Source organism: Sceloporus occidentalis, unplaced genomic scaffold (genome assembly GCF_023333645.1).
Source record: "Sceloporus occidentalis isolate IW3139 unplaced genomic scaffold, rSceOcc1.0.p SCAF_2, whole genome shotgun sequence".
Classification (NCBI taxonomy): Eukaryota; Metazoa; Chordata; class Lepidosauria; order Squamata; family Phrynosomatidae; genus Sceloporus; species Sceloporus occidentalis.
In genome coordinates, this window is record NW_028316982.1 from 166,790,663 (window position 1) to 166,809,307 (window position 18,645).

At 40.9% G+C, this 18,645-nt stretch overlaps 1 protein-coding gene and 1 long non-coding RNA gene across 6 annotated transcripts in view; one reads left to right on the top strand and one right to left on the bottom strand.

Annotated features, from left to right (window-relative positions):
- Window positions 1-6,554: 6,554 nt before the first annotated feature.
- On the top strand, window positions 6,555-14,099 carry LOC149319254 (uncharacterized). Its single transcript, XR_016280170.1, has 3 exons — window positions 6,555-6,612; window positions 12,763-12,832; window positions 14,013-14,099. It is a non-coding gene; the product is annotated as an uncharacterized LOC149319254 (long non-coding RNA).
- Window positions 14,100-16,857: 2,758 nt separating this feature from the next.
- The window catches only part of NCK2 (NCK adaptor protein 2), a 77,857-nt gene continuing 76,069 nt past the window's right edge, over window positions 16,858-18,645 (bottom strand). For all 5 annotated transcript variants that reach the window (XM_089511380.1, XM_089511383.1, XM_089511382.1 and 2 more), the window contains one exon: window positions 16,858-18,278. In XM_089511380.1, the coding sequence (XP_089367506.1) occupies window positions 18,084-18,278 (195 nt within the window). In that variant the 3' untranslated portion in view covers window positions 16,858-18,083. The remainder of the gene's footprint in view (window positions 18,279-18,645) is intronic.

The following is an 18,645-nucleotide window of genomic DNA, read 5'->3' on the forward strand; positions in this document are numbered from 1 at the left end:
CTGTAGTTCAACTTTTGAAAGCACTATAGGGGAAATGACCCAAGGTGGTAATCTCCAGATATATTGGACTACATCAGATCCAGTTACTAACCATGTGGGCTGGGGATAGTGATAGATGTAATCTAACACAGCTGAACAGCACCAGATTGGAGAAGGCTGATATAGACAGTTCACTAACAAAATGATGGGAAAATTGCATAACAATTTTTTGAAGATGATTGGTGGGGTGAGATCAATCATTAACACTTCCTTAGTATTTTTCTTGGGTGCTCCAGAATTCTTCTCAATAACTGCAACAACCACCTTGTAAATTAGGGTAGTTTCCCAATATAAACATTACAAGAGTCATCAGATCAAAGGCCTTTCTAGTGGAGCATCCGACTTCTCATAGTGGCCCATCAGATCTGTGTGAAGTCCACTAGCAGAAAATAACAACAATAATATCCTTCTGCAGTAATCTTTTTCTTAATGCAGATAAGCGGTATTGCCAGGAGAATGATGCTGCCCAGTAGAAAAAAAATAGTGTGGCAATAAAACCAAAACTTGGAAAAGATATACGGTATACACACACACAGGGTGTGTGTGTGTGTGTGTGTACTGGAGTACATGAAAGGGCATAGCAACATGCTGAGGGAAGTATGACAGTGATTACAGAGATACCAATAAATATGTGTCCATAACAACAATGCAGCCACATTCCATTAAACACAGTCACAACTGATGTGCGGCTACTTGGTGGAAGATTCAGTTTCTTAAGTGACAAAATATTACACTCTGAATGTTGTGGAAATGAAATTTCTCTGAAACAAAAGCATTGCCTTGGGGAAAGACATTCAGCACTTCCATGTACACCATTCATCAAAACATGCATCCAAAAGGCTTTTAGTACAGTCAGTGTGCGGAACGCTTGACTAAAAGCTGCCACATCCAAGAACTGTTTCCCTTAAGTAATTTTTAAAAGAAAAGAAAAATGCAGGATAAAAATTATTTTAAATAAATCAGCAATTTATCATTGAATGGTATATTAAATTGGGGAAGTTAATCCAAGTTAAGCCAGCTGTCTGAGAGACTATGCCTTGTTACCATACATGGAAGGTGGCGCTTGAAATAATCAATAAAAGTCTAGTTTCCAAATATAAGTTTTATCGATGTGAGCGACCTATTTGGAAGAGAGAAAAGCTGAGGTTGGCTACCACTGGCAACATCATAAATGGTATCTCCTTCTATTGGTCTATGACTGTAAATAAATATATACCATATTACTACTACTGCTGCTGCTACTACTACTACATGATTAGAAAAGAAAGGAAGAGTAGGAGGAAATGAAATCAAGCCATGAAACATCAGGCTAAAGAGCCAGTATAGTGTAGTGGTTTGAGTGTTGGACTATGACTCTAGAGACCAGGGTTCAAATCCTCACTCACCCATGGAAAACCTAAGTGACTTTGGGCAAGCCACATTCTTTCAGCCACAGTGAAAGGCAAAAGCAACACTCCCCTGAGCAAATCTTGCAAAGATAATCCTGTGACACAGGGACGTAGCCAAGGGGGGGGGGTTCTTGGGGTCCGGACCCCCCCTTCCGTTAGATAAAATGAATGGTGTGTGCTGCTGCGCCGCCACATCCAAGTCCCATTATAATGGTGGCACTTAGTCTGGACCCCCCCTTCCCAAAATCCTGGCTACGTCCCTGTGTGACAGATTTGCCTCAGGGTCACCAAAAGTCAGAAATAACTTGAAGGCATACAACAACAATAGGTAAGAAAACTACTGAGCAGGTAAGACAAAAAGAAACCCTATGGGGAACCAACCCTCCCTCCCCTCCCTCTACTTTTATTGTCCCCTAGAAGAACACAATCACTTGTATAAGCATGGCTGAGACTTCCCCACTTCCAGCAGGTCTAATGCAAAAAACACAATGGTGCCTATGTACAAAACCTGCCTGGATTGGCAAGTGAACATAGGACAGTCTCCTTCATTGCACCACAATGCAACAGCCTAGGTTTGGGGCAAAGGGCAGCCCATGTGGCACACAGCTTTTCTCTTCAACAAACACATTGCTGCCGCCTTTTAGCATTGGTTTGCTGAAGTGATCACTTCATTCTGCACAATGGTAAGTCTGCAATTGAGTTTTTCTAGTACAGCAGTTATTATGGGAGAGTTCCTCTTGTAGATATCACATCACTTCTGTTTGTGCCAACAATTTTATTGAATAATGTACAATCTAAATGTTTTCCTAAATCAGGGGTAGGCAACCTTTTTGAGTCGGGGGCCGGGTTGCTGTCCCTCAGACAACTGGGGGGCCGAATCCGGAGGGTGGAGCTTCCACCCTCCGGGGGCGGAGCTGCACATAGGGGTGGAGCTTCCACCCTCTGGGGCGGAGCCACATGCCAGGGCGGAGCTTCCACTATCCGGGGGCGGAGCCACATGTCAGGGGCGGAGTTTCCACCCTCCGGGGGCGGAGCCGCATAATATTTGCAAGAAGCTACTAGGGCCGGCAATGCCATAACACAGGAAAAACGCATGCACACTGTCTCAACCCACAAAAGAGCAAGCAAGTCCATGTGGGGGGATTTTACAAAGAGAATACCAAAGGAGAACAACAACAATAATAAGAGCAATACAGTGGTACCTCGGGATACGAAATACCCAGGTTACGAAATTTTCGGGATACGAAAAAATCCCATTGGAAAACATTGTTCCGGGTTACGAAAGTTTTTTCGGGTTACGAAAAAACTTTTGGTGCTTTTCGGCGCGATTTCACACGGAATCGCGGCTTTTCCCCATTAGCGCCTATGGGAATTCGGCTTGCGAAAGCCTTTCGGGTTACGAAATTGACAGCGGAACGAATTAATTTCGTAACCCAGGGCACCACTGTATTTGCAAGAATGGAAGCAACTAGGCAAGGCCACAAAACAGCAAAAATTGTATGCCACTGTCTCAACCCACAAAAGAGCAAGCAAGTCCATGTGGGGGGATTTTGCAAAGAGAATACCAAAGGAGAACAACAACAATAATAAGAGCAATATTTGCAAGAATGGAAGCAACTAGGCAAGGCCACAAAACAGCAAAAAATGCATGCCACTGTCTCAACCCACTTTCTTTCTCTCCCTTCCTCCCTCCCTATCACTCCCACCTTCTCACCTTTTCTCTCTCTTCTCCTCTCCCTCCCTCCCTCTCCTCTCCCTCTCACCTTTTCTCTCTCTCTTCTCCCCTCCCTCCCTCCCTCTCCCTCCCACCCACCCACCCTTTCTCTCTCTCTCTCTCTCCTCCCCTCCCTCCCTCCCTCTCCTCTCCCTCCCACCCTTTCTCTCTCTCTCTCCTCCCCTCCCTCCCTCTCTCTTCTCTCCCTCACACTCTCTCTCTCTCTCCTCCTCCCCTCCCTCCCTCTCTCTTCTCTCCCTCCCACTCTCTCTCTCTCTCCTCCTCCCCTCCCTCCCTCTCTCTTCTCTCCCTCCCACTCTCTCTCTCTCCTCCTCCCCTCCCTCCCTCTCTCTTCTCTCCCTCCCTCTCTCTGCCTCCTCCTCCTTCCCCCCGCCCCTCCATTTATAGGAGGGAGGAGGGCGGGGCCAGGAGGGAGGTGGGCGGGGCCCATTTGAAGGCCCGGTGCGGCTCCTGGAGCCCCGTTTCAGGGCTCCAGAGGCCGCATCAGGCCTCCCAGGGGCCCGGTGAGGCTGCTGAAGCCCCGTTTCAGGGCTTCGGCTGCCGCATCGGGCCTCCCAGAGGCCCGGTGCGGCTCCTGGAGCCCCGTTTCAGGGCTCCAGAGGCCGCATCGGGCCTCCCAATGGGCGCCGCCATTTTGCCCTTCAAAATGGCGGCGAAGTCTCGCGCGGCCTTTATGGTCGTGCGAGACTTTGCCGCCATTTTGAAAGGCAAAATGGCGGCCGAAATCGGCGGCGATTTCGGGGGCAGGAGGGAGCGGGGGCCGGCAGAAAGGCGCCCGCGGGCCGCATCTGGCCCGCGGGCCGGAGGTTGCTGACCCCTGTCCTAAATTAAGAGTTCCAAACCTGTATTATCAACAGTAAAGCTCATGGATTTCTCTCTAGCCAGAGCAGGAATGTTACAAAACAGAAAACAAATTAATCAGACTTTGTTGCTTCATTCTTTTAAAAAACAGAACACTGTAGCTTTTAAATGATGCTGGAGTGGGGTAGTTTGGGGAGGCCCATTCTCCTTTTAAGACACACATTACAGGTTATACAATTTCTGGTTTTCTCTAGAAGGGAAATTTTTCTTTTTTCATGCACAGAAAACAGGTTATGCAACCCTTTCAGCTGAACAATCACTTGTTGGCAAGTGGACAGTCTTAAATGATTCATAGAGTTTTAGCCTTCTATTCCACTTGAAAAACATCTCTGAAAAAGAAAATAGGTAAAAATCAGATAGTCTGTACATTCCTATCAAATGTGGGTCACCACTAAATATGAATAGTTCTTCTCCTTATGGATAGGTAACAGTTTGCTAACTGTTCTGTTGGGTCATCCACAGGTCACAGCCTCTTTAAAAAAATTGAATCACAAACTTCTTTCACAACAATATGGAAGGGGATCTTGTAGCATCTTTGAGACAAACTAAGTAAAGGAAGTTGTGGCATTAGTTTTCTACTTCCTCAAATGCATGGATCTGCAGGCATTTGATGAAGTAGGCTAGTCTGCGAGAATAAGTCATACAAATTATTTTGCTCAGTCTCAAAGGCAATGCAGTATCCCTTTGCATAATGGTATTCCAGACAAACATGGTTCTGACTTCTTTCACAACAATCAACTCTTTGAGAGAAGAATGGTGTTTCTATACATGTTTATTCCTCTTAATTTGTTGTTTTGTAAAACCACTGTCACAGAATGAGTCCCACCAATTTACCTTCCCCAGTACTTTCTAAATACAGTACATCTAGACAGCCATACCCCTAATTCTTTGAATTCCACAAGGATATGGCTACTGTGTCTATAAGCTCTTATTGTCATGTCCCTTCAAATAGTTTCTGACTTATGACAACCCTAAGACAACCCTATAATGGGGTTTTCCTGGCAAGATTTGTTCGTAGGAGTTTGCCTACCTCTGGGGCTGAGAGAGTGTGACTTGCCCATGGTCACCCAGTGGGTTTCCATGACTGAGTGGGGATTCAAACCCTCCTATCCTGGTGTCCTAATCCAACACTTAAACCATTAAATCTTGCTGGCTCTCTGTGTCAAAACTATACCAGCATTCAAGAGTAAGTTTATTACTGTTCAACTACAGTTAAGCAAACTTCTAAAGCAAAAGCAAAGTGTAAATCAGCTTTTGTTAAAATGGTGTCCCCCAGAGGTTCTAGACTGCAGCTCACTCTTAGTCTTAGCTAACTTGTGATTATAAAAGTTGGTGTCTTGAAACCTGCAGAGTACTGTATCTGGGGAAGCTGTTGTAACTTGCTCCCACTTCAGGACAGCATTTATAACAACAGCACAACAATTTCAAGAATAAAAAGATGATGGAAAAAATACAGTGAAGAACTCTATAGGGATGATAGAGTCTTTAAAGGAAGCACTATTTGAAGAAGAGCCCCAATTTTAGAAAGTGAATGGAAGCTGCACTTCAAGTAGCTGGGAGAAATAAACAGAAATAGATGGCATACCAACGGAGTTGTTTCCAACTTCAGAGACAAGATTCCATGCAATCCTAACTAAAAGATGTCAACAAATACAGAAAACAGATAAAATGCCCTCTGATTGGAAACACTCAATATACATTTCAGTTCCCAAGAAAGGGGACACCAGGGACTGCAGTAATTACCAGACTACTGCATTAATTTCCCATGCAAGCAAAGATGCTCAAAAGTTTACAATGAATACTTTTACCATATAGAGAGTGAAAAATGCCAGATGTTCCAGCTGGGTTCAGAAAAGGAAGGGGCACTAGGGATTATATTGGATAACTGAGTGCTCCAAACAATTTCAAAAGAAAATCAACTTGTGCTTTGTAGATTATAGCAAAGACATTGACTGTAGATCATGAGAAACTATGGCGCTCTGCCAGTGCCAGTGGTTGCTGCGCCAGGGAACCGCAGCGGACAAACTGCGTGATTCCCTGGCGCAGCAAAAAGAACCTGCAAAAAGTGGGTTCTTTTTGCGGCGCAGAAATGACACCGCAAGGTGCCAATGGTGCACTTGCGGAGTCATTTCCACACCGCGACGTACAGACGCTAAGCTGTGCAGATACTAAGCGGACGCCCATGTGTATAGGGCACCGCCATTTTGTACATGCTCAGCATGTACTAGGGTTAGGGGCATCCGGAAAGGACGCCCCTTCCTAACCCTAGTATGTGCTGAGCACGTACCTTTTGGCGGTGTAGAATGTATCATTCTTAGAGAAATGTGTGTGCCACAACATTTGATTATCCTGATGTGTAACCTGACAAGAGGCCACTGTCAGGCAAGGTTGCATTTTATCACGGTATCTGTTTAAACTTGTGTGCTGTATTTATCATATCTAAAGCTGGATTAATCTTGGAGGAAAGGCAAGATATTTAAAGTAAGGAAAATCAACATTTTAAGATATGAAGATGACATCGTATTACCAGCAGAAAATAGCAAAGACTGAGAAAAACTATTGAAGAAAGTCAAGGAAGGAAGAACAAAGGTAGGATTACAGTTGAATATTAAGAAAACAAAAATAGTGACTACAGATGATTTACATAACTTTACAGTAGACAAAGAAGGCACTGAAACTGTCAAAGGCTTCCTATACTTTGGCTCATGGCTCAGTCATTTAAAAAATGGGGATTGGAATCAAGAAATTAAGAGGATCACTTAGTAGGGAAGCTATGAAGGAACTGGAAAGATCCTCAACTGCAAAGTTATATCGCTGAATACCCAAGTCAGGATGGTCCATGCCATTGTATTTCCAATTTCATTTGTATGGTTCTGAAAACTGTAGTGAAGAAAGCTGGCAGGAACAACAGAGGAGTTCTGCAGATACCCAGGGCTGCCAAAAAGACAAACAAATGAGTCCAAGAACAAATCAAGCCTAAAATGAGAAGTCATACTATGGACAAATCATGAGAATATGTAACTCATTAGAAAAGGCAATTGCTCTTGGGAAGGTTGAGGGCAACAGGAAAAGAGCAAGACCCCATTACAGGTGGATAGACTCAATGAAGGAAATCCTGACCCTGTTTAAAAGACCAGAGCAGAGCTGTTGATGATAGGGTAGTGATGGCGAACCTATGGCACGCCATGGCGAACCTATGGCCATCGGCCCAGCACAGAGTTTTCCAGAATTTGTTACTAGAAAGCCAGAGAGACATGGCACTTTGCAATAAATAAGTGGGTTTTGGGTTGCAGTTTGGGCACTCGGCCTGTAAAAGGTTCACCATCACTGTGATAGGGTGACTTGAAGGTCTCTCATTTTTATCCCTGACAGAAACTATTAACAACAAATTCTATAATAATAATTGTATTGCCTGTAGTAGAATATACCTTTAAATCATGCATAAAGTGTCAGTTAATTATAAAAAATGGCTAGAATAGTAGTCAGACTCAGATGAGTACAATAATGTCCAAAATCCACAAAATAGTGATACTTCTATTCGGCTGAAGAAAATGCACAAAGATATCACTGTTTTGTGGATTTTTGATATTATTGTACTTTATATATGGCCAACATGGCTACCCCTGATTATGTTTCCTAGAGTCAGCCCAAATGTGCTAGTCCAAATAGTAGAAGAAAAGGAACAGATCAGTCCTGGTGTTCCCTCCTTTCTCAGCCACTTCTTTTGGTATTCAGAGAATACTCTCCAAGTAATGCATTCAAATGAAAATGAATAATCACCAGTTTAACAAAAGTCATTAATCCCCTTTAAGTGCATTCCTGCATGAAGCTATTACTTTGCATTTCACAAGCTTTCAGAGCTAAAATAAATGTTTGATGTAATATTGCTACCTACTCTGTTTTAATTAAACAACCTCCGCAGCCTTAGTTGGTGGAATGTGTCATTAGTCAATAACACATTCATCTTCAAGGGAAAAGCTTTGAGGGCTGTCTGATAGATACACCTTTGAAACAGTGGGAACCATCAGTTAATCTTTCTCAAGCATTAATGCCCTTTAATGTGACATGAAGTGGTATCCCCTCTTTATCCACTCACCCACCTTCACCTTAGTTCTAAGGGCAATTAACCAACATGCCATGTCCTTCCTCTCTGAAATACAGAAACAAATGATCAGTTGAAGAATTTATATGCTTGGTTGGGGTCTAAATGAACAGCTAACCATTTGATGTGTACCTAATAGCTATTCCATATATTACAGCAAGTCAGCAGCCTGAGGATTTGAACTCTCTGGCAAAATGGGAACTCTTCTAATACCCTCAAAAGTTCTATCTTCTTTACTCCAGAAATCAGAGTACCAACCCTAGTCTTCTCAGTCAACGCAAGATCATTTCCACACTTAGGAGTGCCTAGTGTCATGATTAATACAAAATACAAAGTGTCCATATTTTTATACACATCACAGAATGCAGTTTTTCTGACATAAAATTATTACCTTGGCACACATTTCCTTCCTCTTTTTTATCTGATTACTGATACAAACAGACCATTGCATACTGTAGTTGTCTATTTGAAAATTTGCACTAATATGTAAATACACAGACAAGTATATACACAGACAATTGCAAATGGTAGTTACTCAAGGGGTTCTGCATGTTTATCAAAGTACTACTGCTATGACAGTAATTGTTATTGTTAGCTTCCCTTGGGCTGACCCTAGCTCATGGCAACCCTGTAGATGTGGCATCTCCAAGATCTCCTGTCCTTCACTGCCTTTGCTCAGATCCTGCAAAATTCATGCCTGGGACCTCCTGATTGAGTCCAGCCATCTGGCATGTCTTCCTCTCCTTCTTCCACCCTCTACCTTTCCTAGTATTATTGTCTTTTCTAGTGACCTGCATCTTCTCATTATGTAAAGTATGCCAGCCTCAATTGGATCATCTTGGCTTCCAAGGAGATTTTACTCTTCATCTGTCTATAGTATCCTCTGGACTCTTCTCTAGCACCACATCTCAAATGAACTGATTTTCCTTCTGCTTTCTTAACTCTCCAGCTCACACATCCCTACATGATGACAGGATATACAATAGCTGGACAATTCTAACTTTACTGCTCAGTTGTATGTCTTTGCTCTTTAGGATCTTGTCTGGTTCCTTCATACCTGCCCTCCCCAGTCTTCTTAATTCTTGACTGCAATCACCATTCTGATCAATGTTTGATCCTAGGTATCACATACATTCCCTTACAATTCTTTAATGAGAAATTGGTATTATATGTCTCATACAAGACAGCTGGTATGTAAAGTCTGAAAATCAAACTGTTTTGCAATAAAAATCAATGAAATACGCAATATCCAACAGCCATAGCCAAATGTGTATTGATTATGCTCTGAAGGTTTTTCCTGCTTTCTCATTTCAAGTGAGATCCATGTTCCATCCTTTCTCTTTTTCTCTAGCTGTTTTTCACTTATGGATCTTCTATCTCGAGCCAAACCTTAACACTCATGCTACAATAACTTACTTAATATTATCTTTCCCTAATTTCCTGCTTGATCCATCTCTTGCTTTACCAAGGTCTTTCTTTATTGGAATGCAGGTTTGCAGCCAGTCTACAGCAAAGCTGGCAGATGTATGACCCTGCAGATATTATTACACAAGAGCTTCTATATCACTTCAACACTGGAGAGTGTTGACTGGCATCCCAGTCTGATATTAAGGTGATATGTTCCCCACCACTGGTCTATAGCGTACTTCACATGGAAACACTAAACCATTTCAAATTGTGCTGGGAGGCAGGGAGCTCCTGGACAGGTGAGGTAGTATACAGAAGAGTTTATTAGATGCATTCAAGTCAAGTCCTCATATGTGGCAACCCTATCACAGTTTTCTTGGCAAGATTTCAGAGGTAATTGCTTTCCTCTGGCTAAGCAAATATGATTTACCCAAGTGGGTTTCCATGGCTGAACAGGGATTCCAACTCTGGTCTCCTGAGGTTCTAGTCCAACACTCAAAACCACCACTGCAACTCTTAGCTTTCTGGAAAGATTCTAGAAACAGTTTTCTATTTTCAGTGGAAATGATGTGTATAGAGAAACATGACAGATTCCATGACTTGCAGTGTGAAGTGTCCAAATTTTACCATTCAACAGTGGAATCATAGAAGCATAGCTTTCTATTTCAAATGAAAATGGGATATTATGTCTCAGTAGTATCTTCTTTCCTACTACTAGGTCTAGCTATCCAGTTCAACTTTTGTTTATCCGATGTAGTATTTAAATGGATACCCATTTGATGCCTCTCTGCTTTCTTTCTTCTAAATAACTTTGGTGAAAAAGATGGAGACAAATTCATAAGAGATGGGATTTATATTTTCAAGAATGGAAGACCAGTTTGCTCCTTCACTCTAAATGACTTAAGAGACAATCTGAATTTATCACAGGATCTAGAAACTATCTGATTGTCTCACAAAACTAAGTTCCCAGAAGTCCCTAGCATTGAGCCAGGCAGTTAGAGGAGTCTCAAACTGGATTGTTGCTGCAGTGTGTTTTGGACCTTTGTTTACTATCTAACTCAGGGACGGGAAACTGTAGCGGGAAAAAAATTTAGCCACTGTATTACCACAGCAGACCACAGCTTCCTGAAACAGCTCTGAGATCAGAGGCAATCAGGATCAGGGATTCTGAACCTGTCCAAAATATTGTGCGCATGTGCGTAAGAGGTTTCAGGAACTCAGTGTGGGCATGGGGACTAAAAAGGGCAGAGATAGGCACGACATGCAGCCCATGGGACACTTTAGTTGTATGAATAATTCTAGATAATTCAAAAGCGTGTACAGTATTTATTTTTGACATTTTGGTTGGCATAGTGAAGGTGTTTCCTTAATAAGATCATTATCTCAGTGAGAAGCAGCTCTGTATCTTATGATAAAGAGTTCATCATAGTGGAGGGAATGTTACTGAAGGAAAGGAGGCACTTCAGGTGGCTTTTATAACAAATTTCTGCACTAACCTGGAGAATAATGTAGCATCCAATGGTTGTATTTTCTACTGCAGGAGATGAGTCTGAGCAAGCCTCTTTTACTTCTCCATTTTCCTCCATAGTTAACAATGCTGAAAAATCTGAATAATCTAATTATTAGAATCATAGAATCACAGAGCTGGAAGAGACCTGAAGGGCCATCTAGTCCAACCCCTGCCATGCAGAAGCTCACAATCAAAGCATCCCTGACAGATGGCCATCCAGCCTCTATTTAAAGACCTCCACCACTCTTCGAGGAATTGTGTTCCACTTGTCAAACAGCTCTTACTGTCAGCCAATTCTTCCTAATGTTGAAGTAGAATTTCTTTTCCTGTAGTTTGCATTCATTGTTCCATGTCCTATTCTCTGGAGCAGCAGAAAACAAGCTTGCTCCATCCTCAATTTGACACCCCTTCAAATAGTTAAACAGGGCTATCATATCACCTCTTAACCATCTCTTCTCCAGGCTAAACATATCCAGCTCCCTTGTTTACCTTTATTTCTCAGTTACCACAAACTGTGCTTAGTTTACAATTTCAGTCCTGGTGTATGATCCTGGCTTTTCTGAATAAACCATGCTTTGAAATGAACAATCGTTCAATTTGGGCATTAAACAACAAACCAAATCTATTTAGAAGTGGAAGCCAGGAAGGAAAAGAGATGGCACTTTACCATAGAACTCTAATGTATTTAAATGAGGAAACCAAAAGGGGAAAATAAAGAATGCAGAACTTATCCAGGAAGAAACAAGGACAAACACGAATGGTTCATAGAAAAGAATTTGATTTCTAAAAAGGGACTGGGAAAACCCTACATGCGAATTTTCTGAACATTATGCTGACCAATGTGGTGAAAGCCATGCTTAATATCAGATACAGCTGCTTGGACTTCAAGACTATGTGTGAGGGGCATCCTACATATTCTACAAACTTGCTTCTCTTGGCATGGGGTGAGGTCTAAGAATCTTAGTATGGAAAATGCATTTGACACACATTCAGAGGTATTTTCTTCACATATTCCATGATTCAGCTGTTTTACTCCACAATGATTTCAGAGACTCTCTATGGACAGTTCTACAGTCCCACTGAAACCCCAGTTAAAGTACTTTATCTGTTTTCTGAGCTGGATGTGTTTTGTTGGTAGTACTGTACATAGTAAACATGGGAACGCATGTCAGTTTCCTTGCTTCCTGAAAAGCAGAGATCCAAGAGAAATGTGTAGCTTGAAGAACAGGAACATGTATAATTGAACTGTATTGTTGGCATCCATGGAGTACTGTACACATATAAGGAACTCTTTGGAGTCTGTTGGGTTAGGGGAACCCAACAAGGTGACTTGAAAGCCTGCAACATTACAGATATTGTATAGATCATGGACAAACCTGATTTCCAGATCACTAAGTTGTATCTTAATTCCTTCCACATTTGTACATGTGCTTAGCAAGATACAAGGACTCAAGTAATAAATGACTGATGATAACCTTCCAACAGAAATAAGCATTACTTATGAAATGCTCCTCTACTTCATAACTGTTTTCCATTTGGAATTTGCTTCTCTCTCAGAATTTGATTTTTATCATACAGTTGAAACTGCATGACTCTCATTTCTAAGAAACAAGTTTATATCTTGCCCATCTCTCTCTTTCTCACCCACCTACACAATGAATACCAGAATGCTGTACGCAGGAAACAGAATGGCACTAACCAACTCCAATTTCCATTTCAGATATGACAAGAGAAATCAAGTGTTCCAGCAATGTCAACCTTTTCATCTTCTTTAAAGATTTCCAAAGAAGGTGAGTTCATCTTCCATGGCAATTCAATACCACTGTCAAATGTTTCTTACAGTAAATAGGTTCTTTCTAATGTCTAGGCGGAATTTCTTTTCTTGTAATTTGAATCAACCAATTCGTGTTCTAGTCTCTGGAGCAGCAGAAAACAAGATCGCTCCACCTTCTACATGACATCCCTTCAGCTATTTAGAGACTATTTGGGCAAGTCACACTCTTTCACCCTCAAAGAAAGGCAACAGCTTCCCCACTGAAGAAATCTTGCCAAGAAAACCCCATAATAGGTTTACCTTAGGGCCACCACAAGTCAGAAATGACTTAAAAACATCCATTACCTGTCTAATGGTACAACTGTCCCTGTTTTTGGCCCTCTAGTCATTAGGCACAGCCTACTTTTTGTAAGCAAACCAATGAATTGCAGTACTCCAAACAGAGCTGTTATCATTTACAGCAGACAGTGAAACTGCAGAAAGGCAGAGTAATTGGAAAGGGCATTAAATGTTAACAAATATGTAATATAGATGTTGGGAGCCAGCATAGTGTAGTGGTTTGAGCGTTGGGCTACAACTCTGGAGACCAGGATTTGATTCCTTATTCAGGCGTGGAAACCCAACTCACATGCTCTCAGCCTCAGAAGGAGGCAAGGGCAAATCCCCTCTGAAGAAATCCTGCAAGAAAACCCCATAGTAGGTTTGCCTTAAGTTGGGAACGACTTGAAGCCACACAACAGCAATGAACACAGATGTTATATTTGCTAGCTAACACTGCAGTAGCATTTTACAATTCTTCTGCACTTTGAATAATTGGTTCTCACAAGTGCTGATTCTGAATTTACACAAAAGTGTAAAAGCTATGCTTAAAACAAGTTCCAAGCAGAGCGCATAATTATAGTTCATTCGCTGGATAATTTCCCTGTAGATGTTCAAAAAGAATACCTAGCTCATTGCCAGTAGTAAAACTTTAAAGAAAAAGTGAAATGAATTAGCAAAAAGCTAGCAAGGAACTGAAGCATTTGACTGTGGAAAAATTAACTCATTTAGCTAGGCTCAGTTCAGACACAGAGAAGGAATGCATACTAGGATTTAGAACTGGGCAAATTCTGAAATGGCCACCAAAGTACCAGGAAGAACGCTGTCCATTTCTTCCTACCTCTCTTCTTCATCAGCAACGATCTATTTCGTTTCAGAAGTAATTCCTTCTTTGCCTCAAAAACAATCAAACCAAGGGACGCTGCACTACAAAATAAAAGGCAGATGCTGAGGAGATAAACGAGCATTGGGTTATGGCACCTCTAAGTCTTTTTCTCCTCTGCGTGATCAAGCCATTCTTCGAAGTCTTTCCCACCTTGGCAACTCATCTGAAAAGGCTGACAGGACAGAGGATGATGAGAGCCTTCTCTCAGAATAAACTCCAGCGAATTGAAGCCTTCCATCCATAATTATGTACAAACCAAGCCAGAGGTAACTGTTCTCTCTCTTATGCATATGCTCTGTAATAAACACACAAAACAAACAAACAAACTCCACAAAGAGTAATCAAAGAATTTAAAAGATCTGATTCCAGGTTTAGTAGCTGAAGTGGTATAGTTCTTTTCAAGTTGCTAGCACATCATTTTCATGGGGGCAGCTCATCTGTTTCAAAATATCATTATACAAAAAGCAAGACTCACACAAAAACTTAACACTGCAGTAAGAAGATACATAGTTTTCAGATAATGAATTTAACATCTGAGAACAGGGACAGTACAAATGCTTAAAAGGATTATCTGCCACTTTGATGACTAAATCTTTGGACCAGCCCTAGTTCACTAGCATAGAAACCCTTTGTTAAAGAAATGTTGCCTTTAATAAAAACTCTTTAAAATTAATCATTATTATCTATGTTTAAGGAAGACTCCATTAAAAAACAACTCTTTAATAAACTCTTAAAAGGACATGTTTTTGAGATTAAATGCAGAGAAAGAGGAATGCTAGAAGGATTTGAATACAAGTGGCTAAGTGTTAAGTCAATTACTGAATTCAGTGATGAGAAAGTATCCACTGGAAGAAATTATCTGAGCTATTTATTTTGCATTTAAGGTGTGATAAACTGCCAATTGTTGAAGACAAAAAATACAAGTCTCTGTGTCTAGAACATAATGAGCAAGCATATTTTAGCAGTAAAGGCAAACAATTCTTGTTCTAATGAAACAGAAAGCAACATGGAGAATATTGGTCTATTGTACACAACTGTTCCACCCCAAATAAAGGTTCGATTTAATACATGAAAAACAAACCCCCTTTAAAAAGGGTTGCAGCCTAATTTATGCAATAACTTATCATCAATTAGAATTCACATGTAGATTCATCTTCGAAAAGCTTAAAGTGGCAATCCAAAAATAAACACCAGGTGCAGCTATTTATCTCCTAGAAAAAATATACAATAAAAATGAATACCTTTGAAAACAACTTAAAATGGAGGAAAAGATTTCTTTGAATCACAGTGAATGATTATCTGAGGATCAGCATGCTCTACTAAGCTCATGAGCAGACTCATAGCATACTAACCATTCATGGATGAAATCATCCACAGTTACATCAGATGAGCTGAACTCATTTTAAATAAAGTGTTTATGCATGTAGAGCTTCAACCAGTCATTAAGCTGGAGGTGGAGAAGAATCTTGCCTGTGGAGAGACAAAAGGATCTGCTGCCAACTGATTCTCAAGTGTCTGCCGCCAGCTTCTGTTAGACAGGATACCAGAATAAAGGTACAACTTCCTGATTTGGCTTCAAATGTCTTTGTTCCTGACAGCTGGCAACTAAACGTATTTACAGTTGTGGCACATAAGCAAAACAAGAATATACTTGGATTTAAGCCTACTAAGCACCACTGGATCCTAAGGCTGCAAGTCAAAGCTCTTTAACTACCAGAGCAAGTTCTCTTTAACATAAATACAAGTCAGTCAAAGTAAATTACTGTGGCCTAGACATGTTAAATACACATGCTCTGACCCAGAACCTAAGACAACAGTATACCTTCAGTGAGAATATAAACATAGCCTTGCTGCATTCATTCATTCAAAAGAACCATCCAGTGCTGTATCGTATTTGCCATAGTGGCTCTACCTTCTTGCCACCAACTGGTATTCAGAGATATACTGAACTGAACATGAATACTCCATATAGCCATCATGGCTACCAGCCATACCAATCTTCCATAAATTTGTCTAATCCTCCTGTAAGCGATCAGTGTATACAGTATAAAGCAACCCAAGAGGGTTTTAATCACCTTGTGGAGTTATCTTACCCACTCTCGTTTCCATACTACAAAGAATGGTCATCTTCGATGATACAAGTTAAGAAGTAGCAAAGCTTGCTATGCAGATGGTGCTTAAATGCAGACCTTGGCGGGTTACACACCGCCATTTAGTACGTATTCTATACGTACTAGGGTTAGGAAGGGGCGATGCTTCCGCACCCCCCTAACCCTAGTACGTATAGAATACGTACAAGATGGCGGCGCCCTGTTCATACGGGCGCCGCCATCTTTACGTATCGGATGCATAGCGTCCAGACGTGTCGCGGCGCCTATGACATCGCGAATGCGCCAGCGGCGCCTCGCGACGTCACAGAGGCGCCGCAAGAAGGAGCTCCATTTTGGAGCTCCTTTTTTGCTCCACGCGGCAGCCGCGTGGTGTGACTGCTACGGCTCCCGCATGGAGCAAGCGGCGGCGGCGGCAGACCGCCACAAAGCGGCGGTCTGTAGCCCGCCCTTGAGAAGAAATTATAAAGGTTGTGGTGGTCCTGGTATTAGCATAACATTGGAGTTCAGACAAATAAACACTGCAACTGTGCATACATTTAAAATTCTAACTACTGTATTCATGATGTCATTTTTTTAAAAAAAGAGAGAATATCAGCAATTTTATCCAGCCTTTTCAAGTCACTCAGACCTTATGCTCAATATATGAATGTGAAAAAAATCTACCACATTTTATCATGCTGTATCATTGTCAAGGCCATTACTAAATGATAAATTCAATACTCCATCTTCATATGATACCTTTTTTTTATTACAATATCAAAAAAAATGGGTATGCAAATTTCTTGGATCATAAGGTCCTTTTTTTTCTTTCTCCAATTTCAGGAATGTGCCATCAAGACTATATTTAAAACCATAAGAAGGTTAAAAGAAAAGAAAAAGAAAAAGCATTTTCTTCATATAACATTCTGTGTGTCTCACTATCAATCACACCACCTTTTGTAAACCCTGATTTCTTTTCTGTAATGCAAATATATATAGATATATATTATATGTATGCATGTATGTGTTGGAAGCCCCACCCACCCATAATTAGTTATGTTTATTAAACTTCTGTATTAGTGTCAATCAGCTACAGATACATATTACTTTAAGAATTAAATACATAATTGTTTAATTCAAACAAGCAGAAGGGCAAGAAGAAAAAGCATTATGTGGATGGCACATTTGGTTGTATATTACCAAAACATTCAACCATTACAATTCAATGATTCTCTAAGTAACCAACTTTCAATGAAACATCTCTGTTGCAATTACATGTCAAAGTACGCTAGATAGTTTTCTTTAACTACAATCTTACCGTAGTAGTTTAAGAATTTCTATTACAAAATGCTTTAGTTAGTGTACTCTTCACAAAGAGTCAAGGAGGCAATGTAATAGTTGAATAGAGAGTGTAAAGAATGCTTCTAGATACTAGGAATTTCTGGAATATACTACTTGGTAAGCAAAATAGCTACAGAACTCACAGCCAAAACCTGTTATGCCTACTATGTTTCACTTAGTTAGCTGCAGGTTCAGTGCATTCCAACCGTGCCCAGTCTCTTAATGACGAGTTCTGCTAGCTTTTTGCTAACATTCACTACCAGAACAATTTAACACTGTTTTATACTGAGAACGCCCCTCATTTATGTGAATTAACTATGTAAACGTACACAGAAGAGAGGGGTTTAGAACCCAGGGAACAAACTGAGTACTTGCAATGGTCACTTAAGTGAGATTTTCAACCTGAGGGGGCATGTGAAACAACTGAACTTTTTAAAAGACAAAGTAGGCAAACAAAAAAAAGGGGGGTCAAAGAGAGAAAGAATATAATCAACAGAGCAAATACTTTAGAAAAGGTCGTTCTCGACGACTATCTCAGACTGGTATAGACTGCTCTGCTCTATAAAAGTGAATCTCAGACCTAAGGCTTGGAAGTTATAAGAGGCCTTGGCAGGCCTAGTCCATCTTCAATGTCACTGAAGTGCTTTGACGAGATATAACTTTTCCCCATGTTCACTGGTGAAGATAGGAGCCTTTTTGTAGTGTTCCACCAACTCATCCATAGTATTAAATCGACGCTGCCCAATGCAATAGACACTGTCCACCAGCTGCACCTTGAAATGTTTGTTCTTCCCTGATGCCTTTAGCGATACTGAGAAGTCACTGGGCTGTGAAGAGAAAGGAAAAGAACAGTGTTAAAGATGGATTGCAAATATGTGATTTAATAAGACTGTTATGAGGCAAAGGAGCTGTCTTCTTTCATTTCGATATTTTAAACTGTAAACTACCAACAGCATAAACATTCTATACAGCTAAGTGAAAAAACATCTCAAAACCACCATAGAGACATTAAATTTATGCACATGGCCCGAATATTACTAGTTTAAATTAGAGGCCAACACCTACTGAGTGAAAAATAGGTCTCCATTATCCCTTGTGTGTCCCTTATATGAAATGCTTTGGACCAGAAGTTTTGAATTTTGGGTGGATTTTTTTAAAAAATTGGAATACTTGTATTTGCGTGTGTGTGTGTGT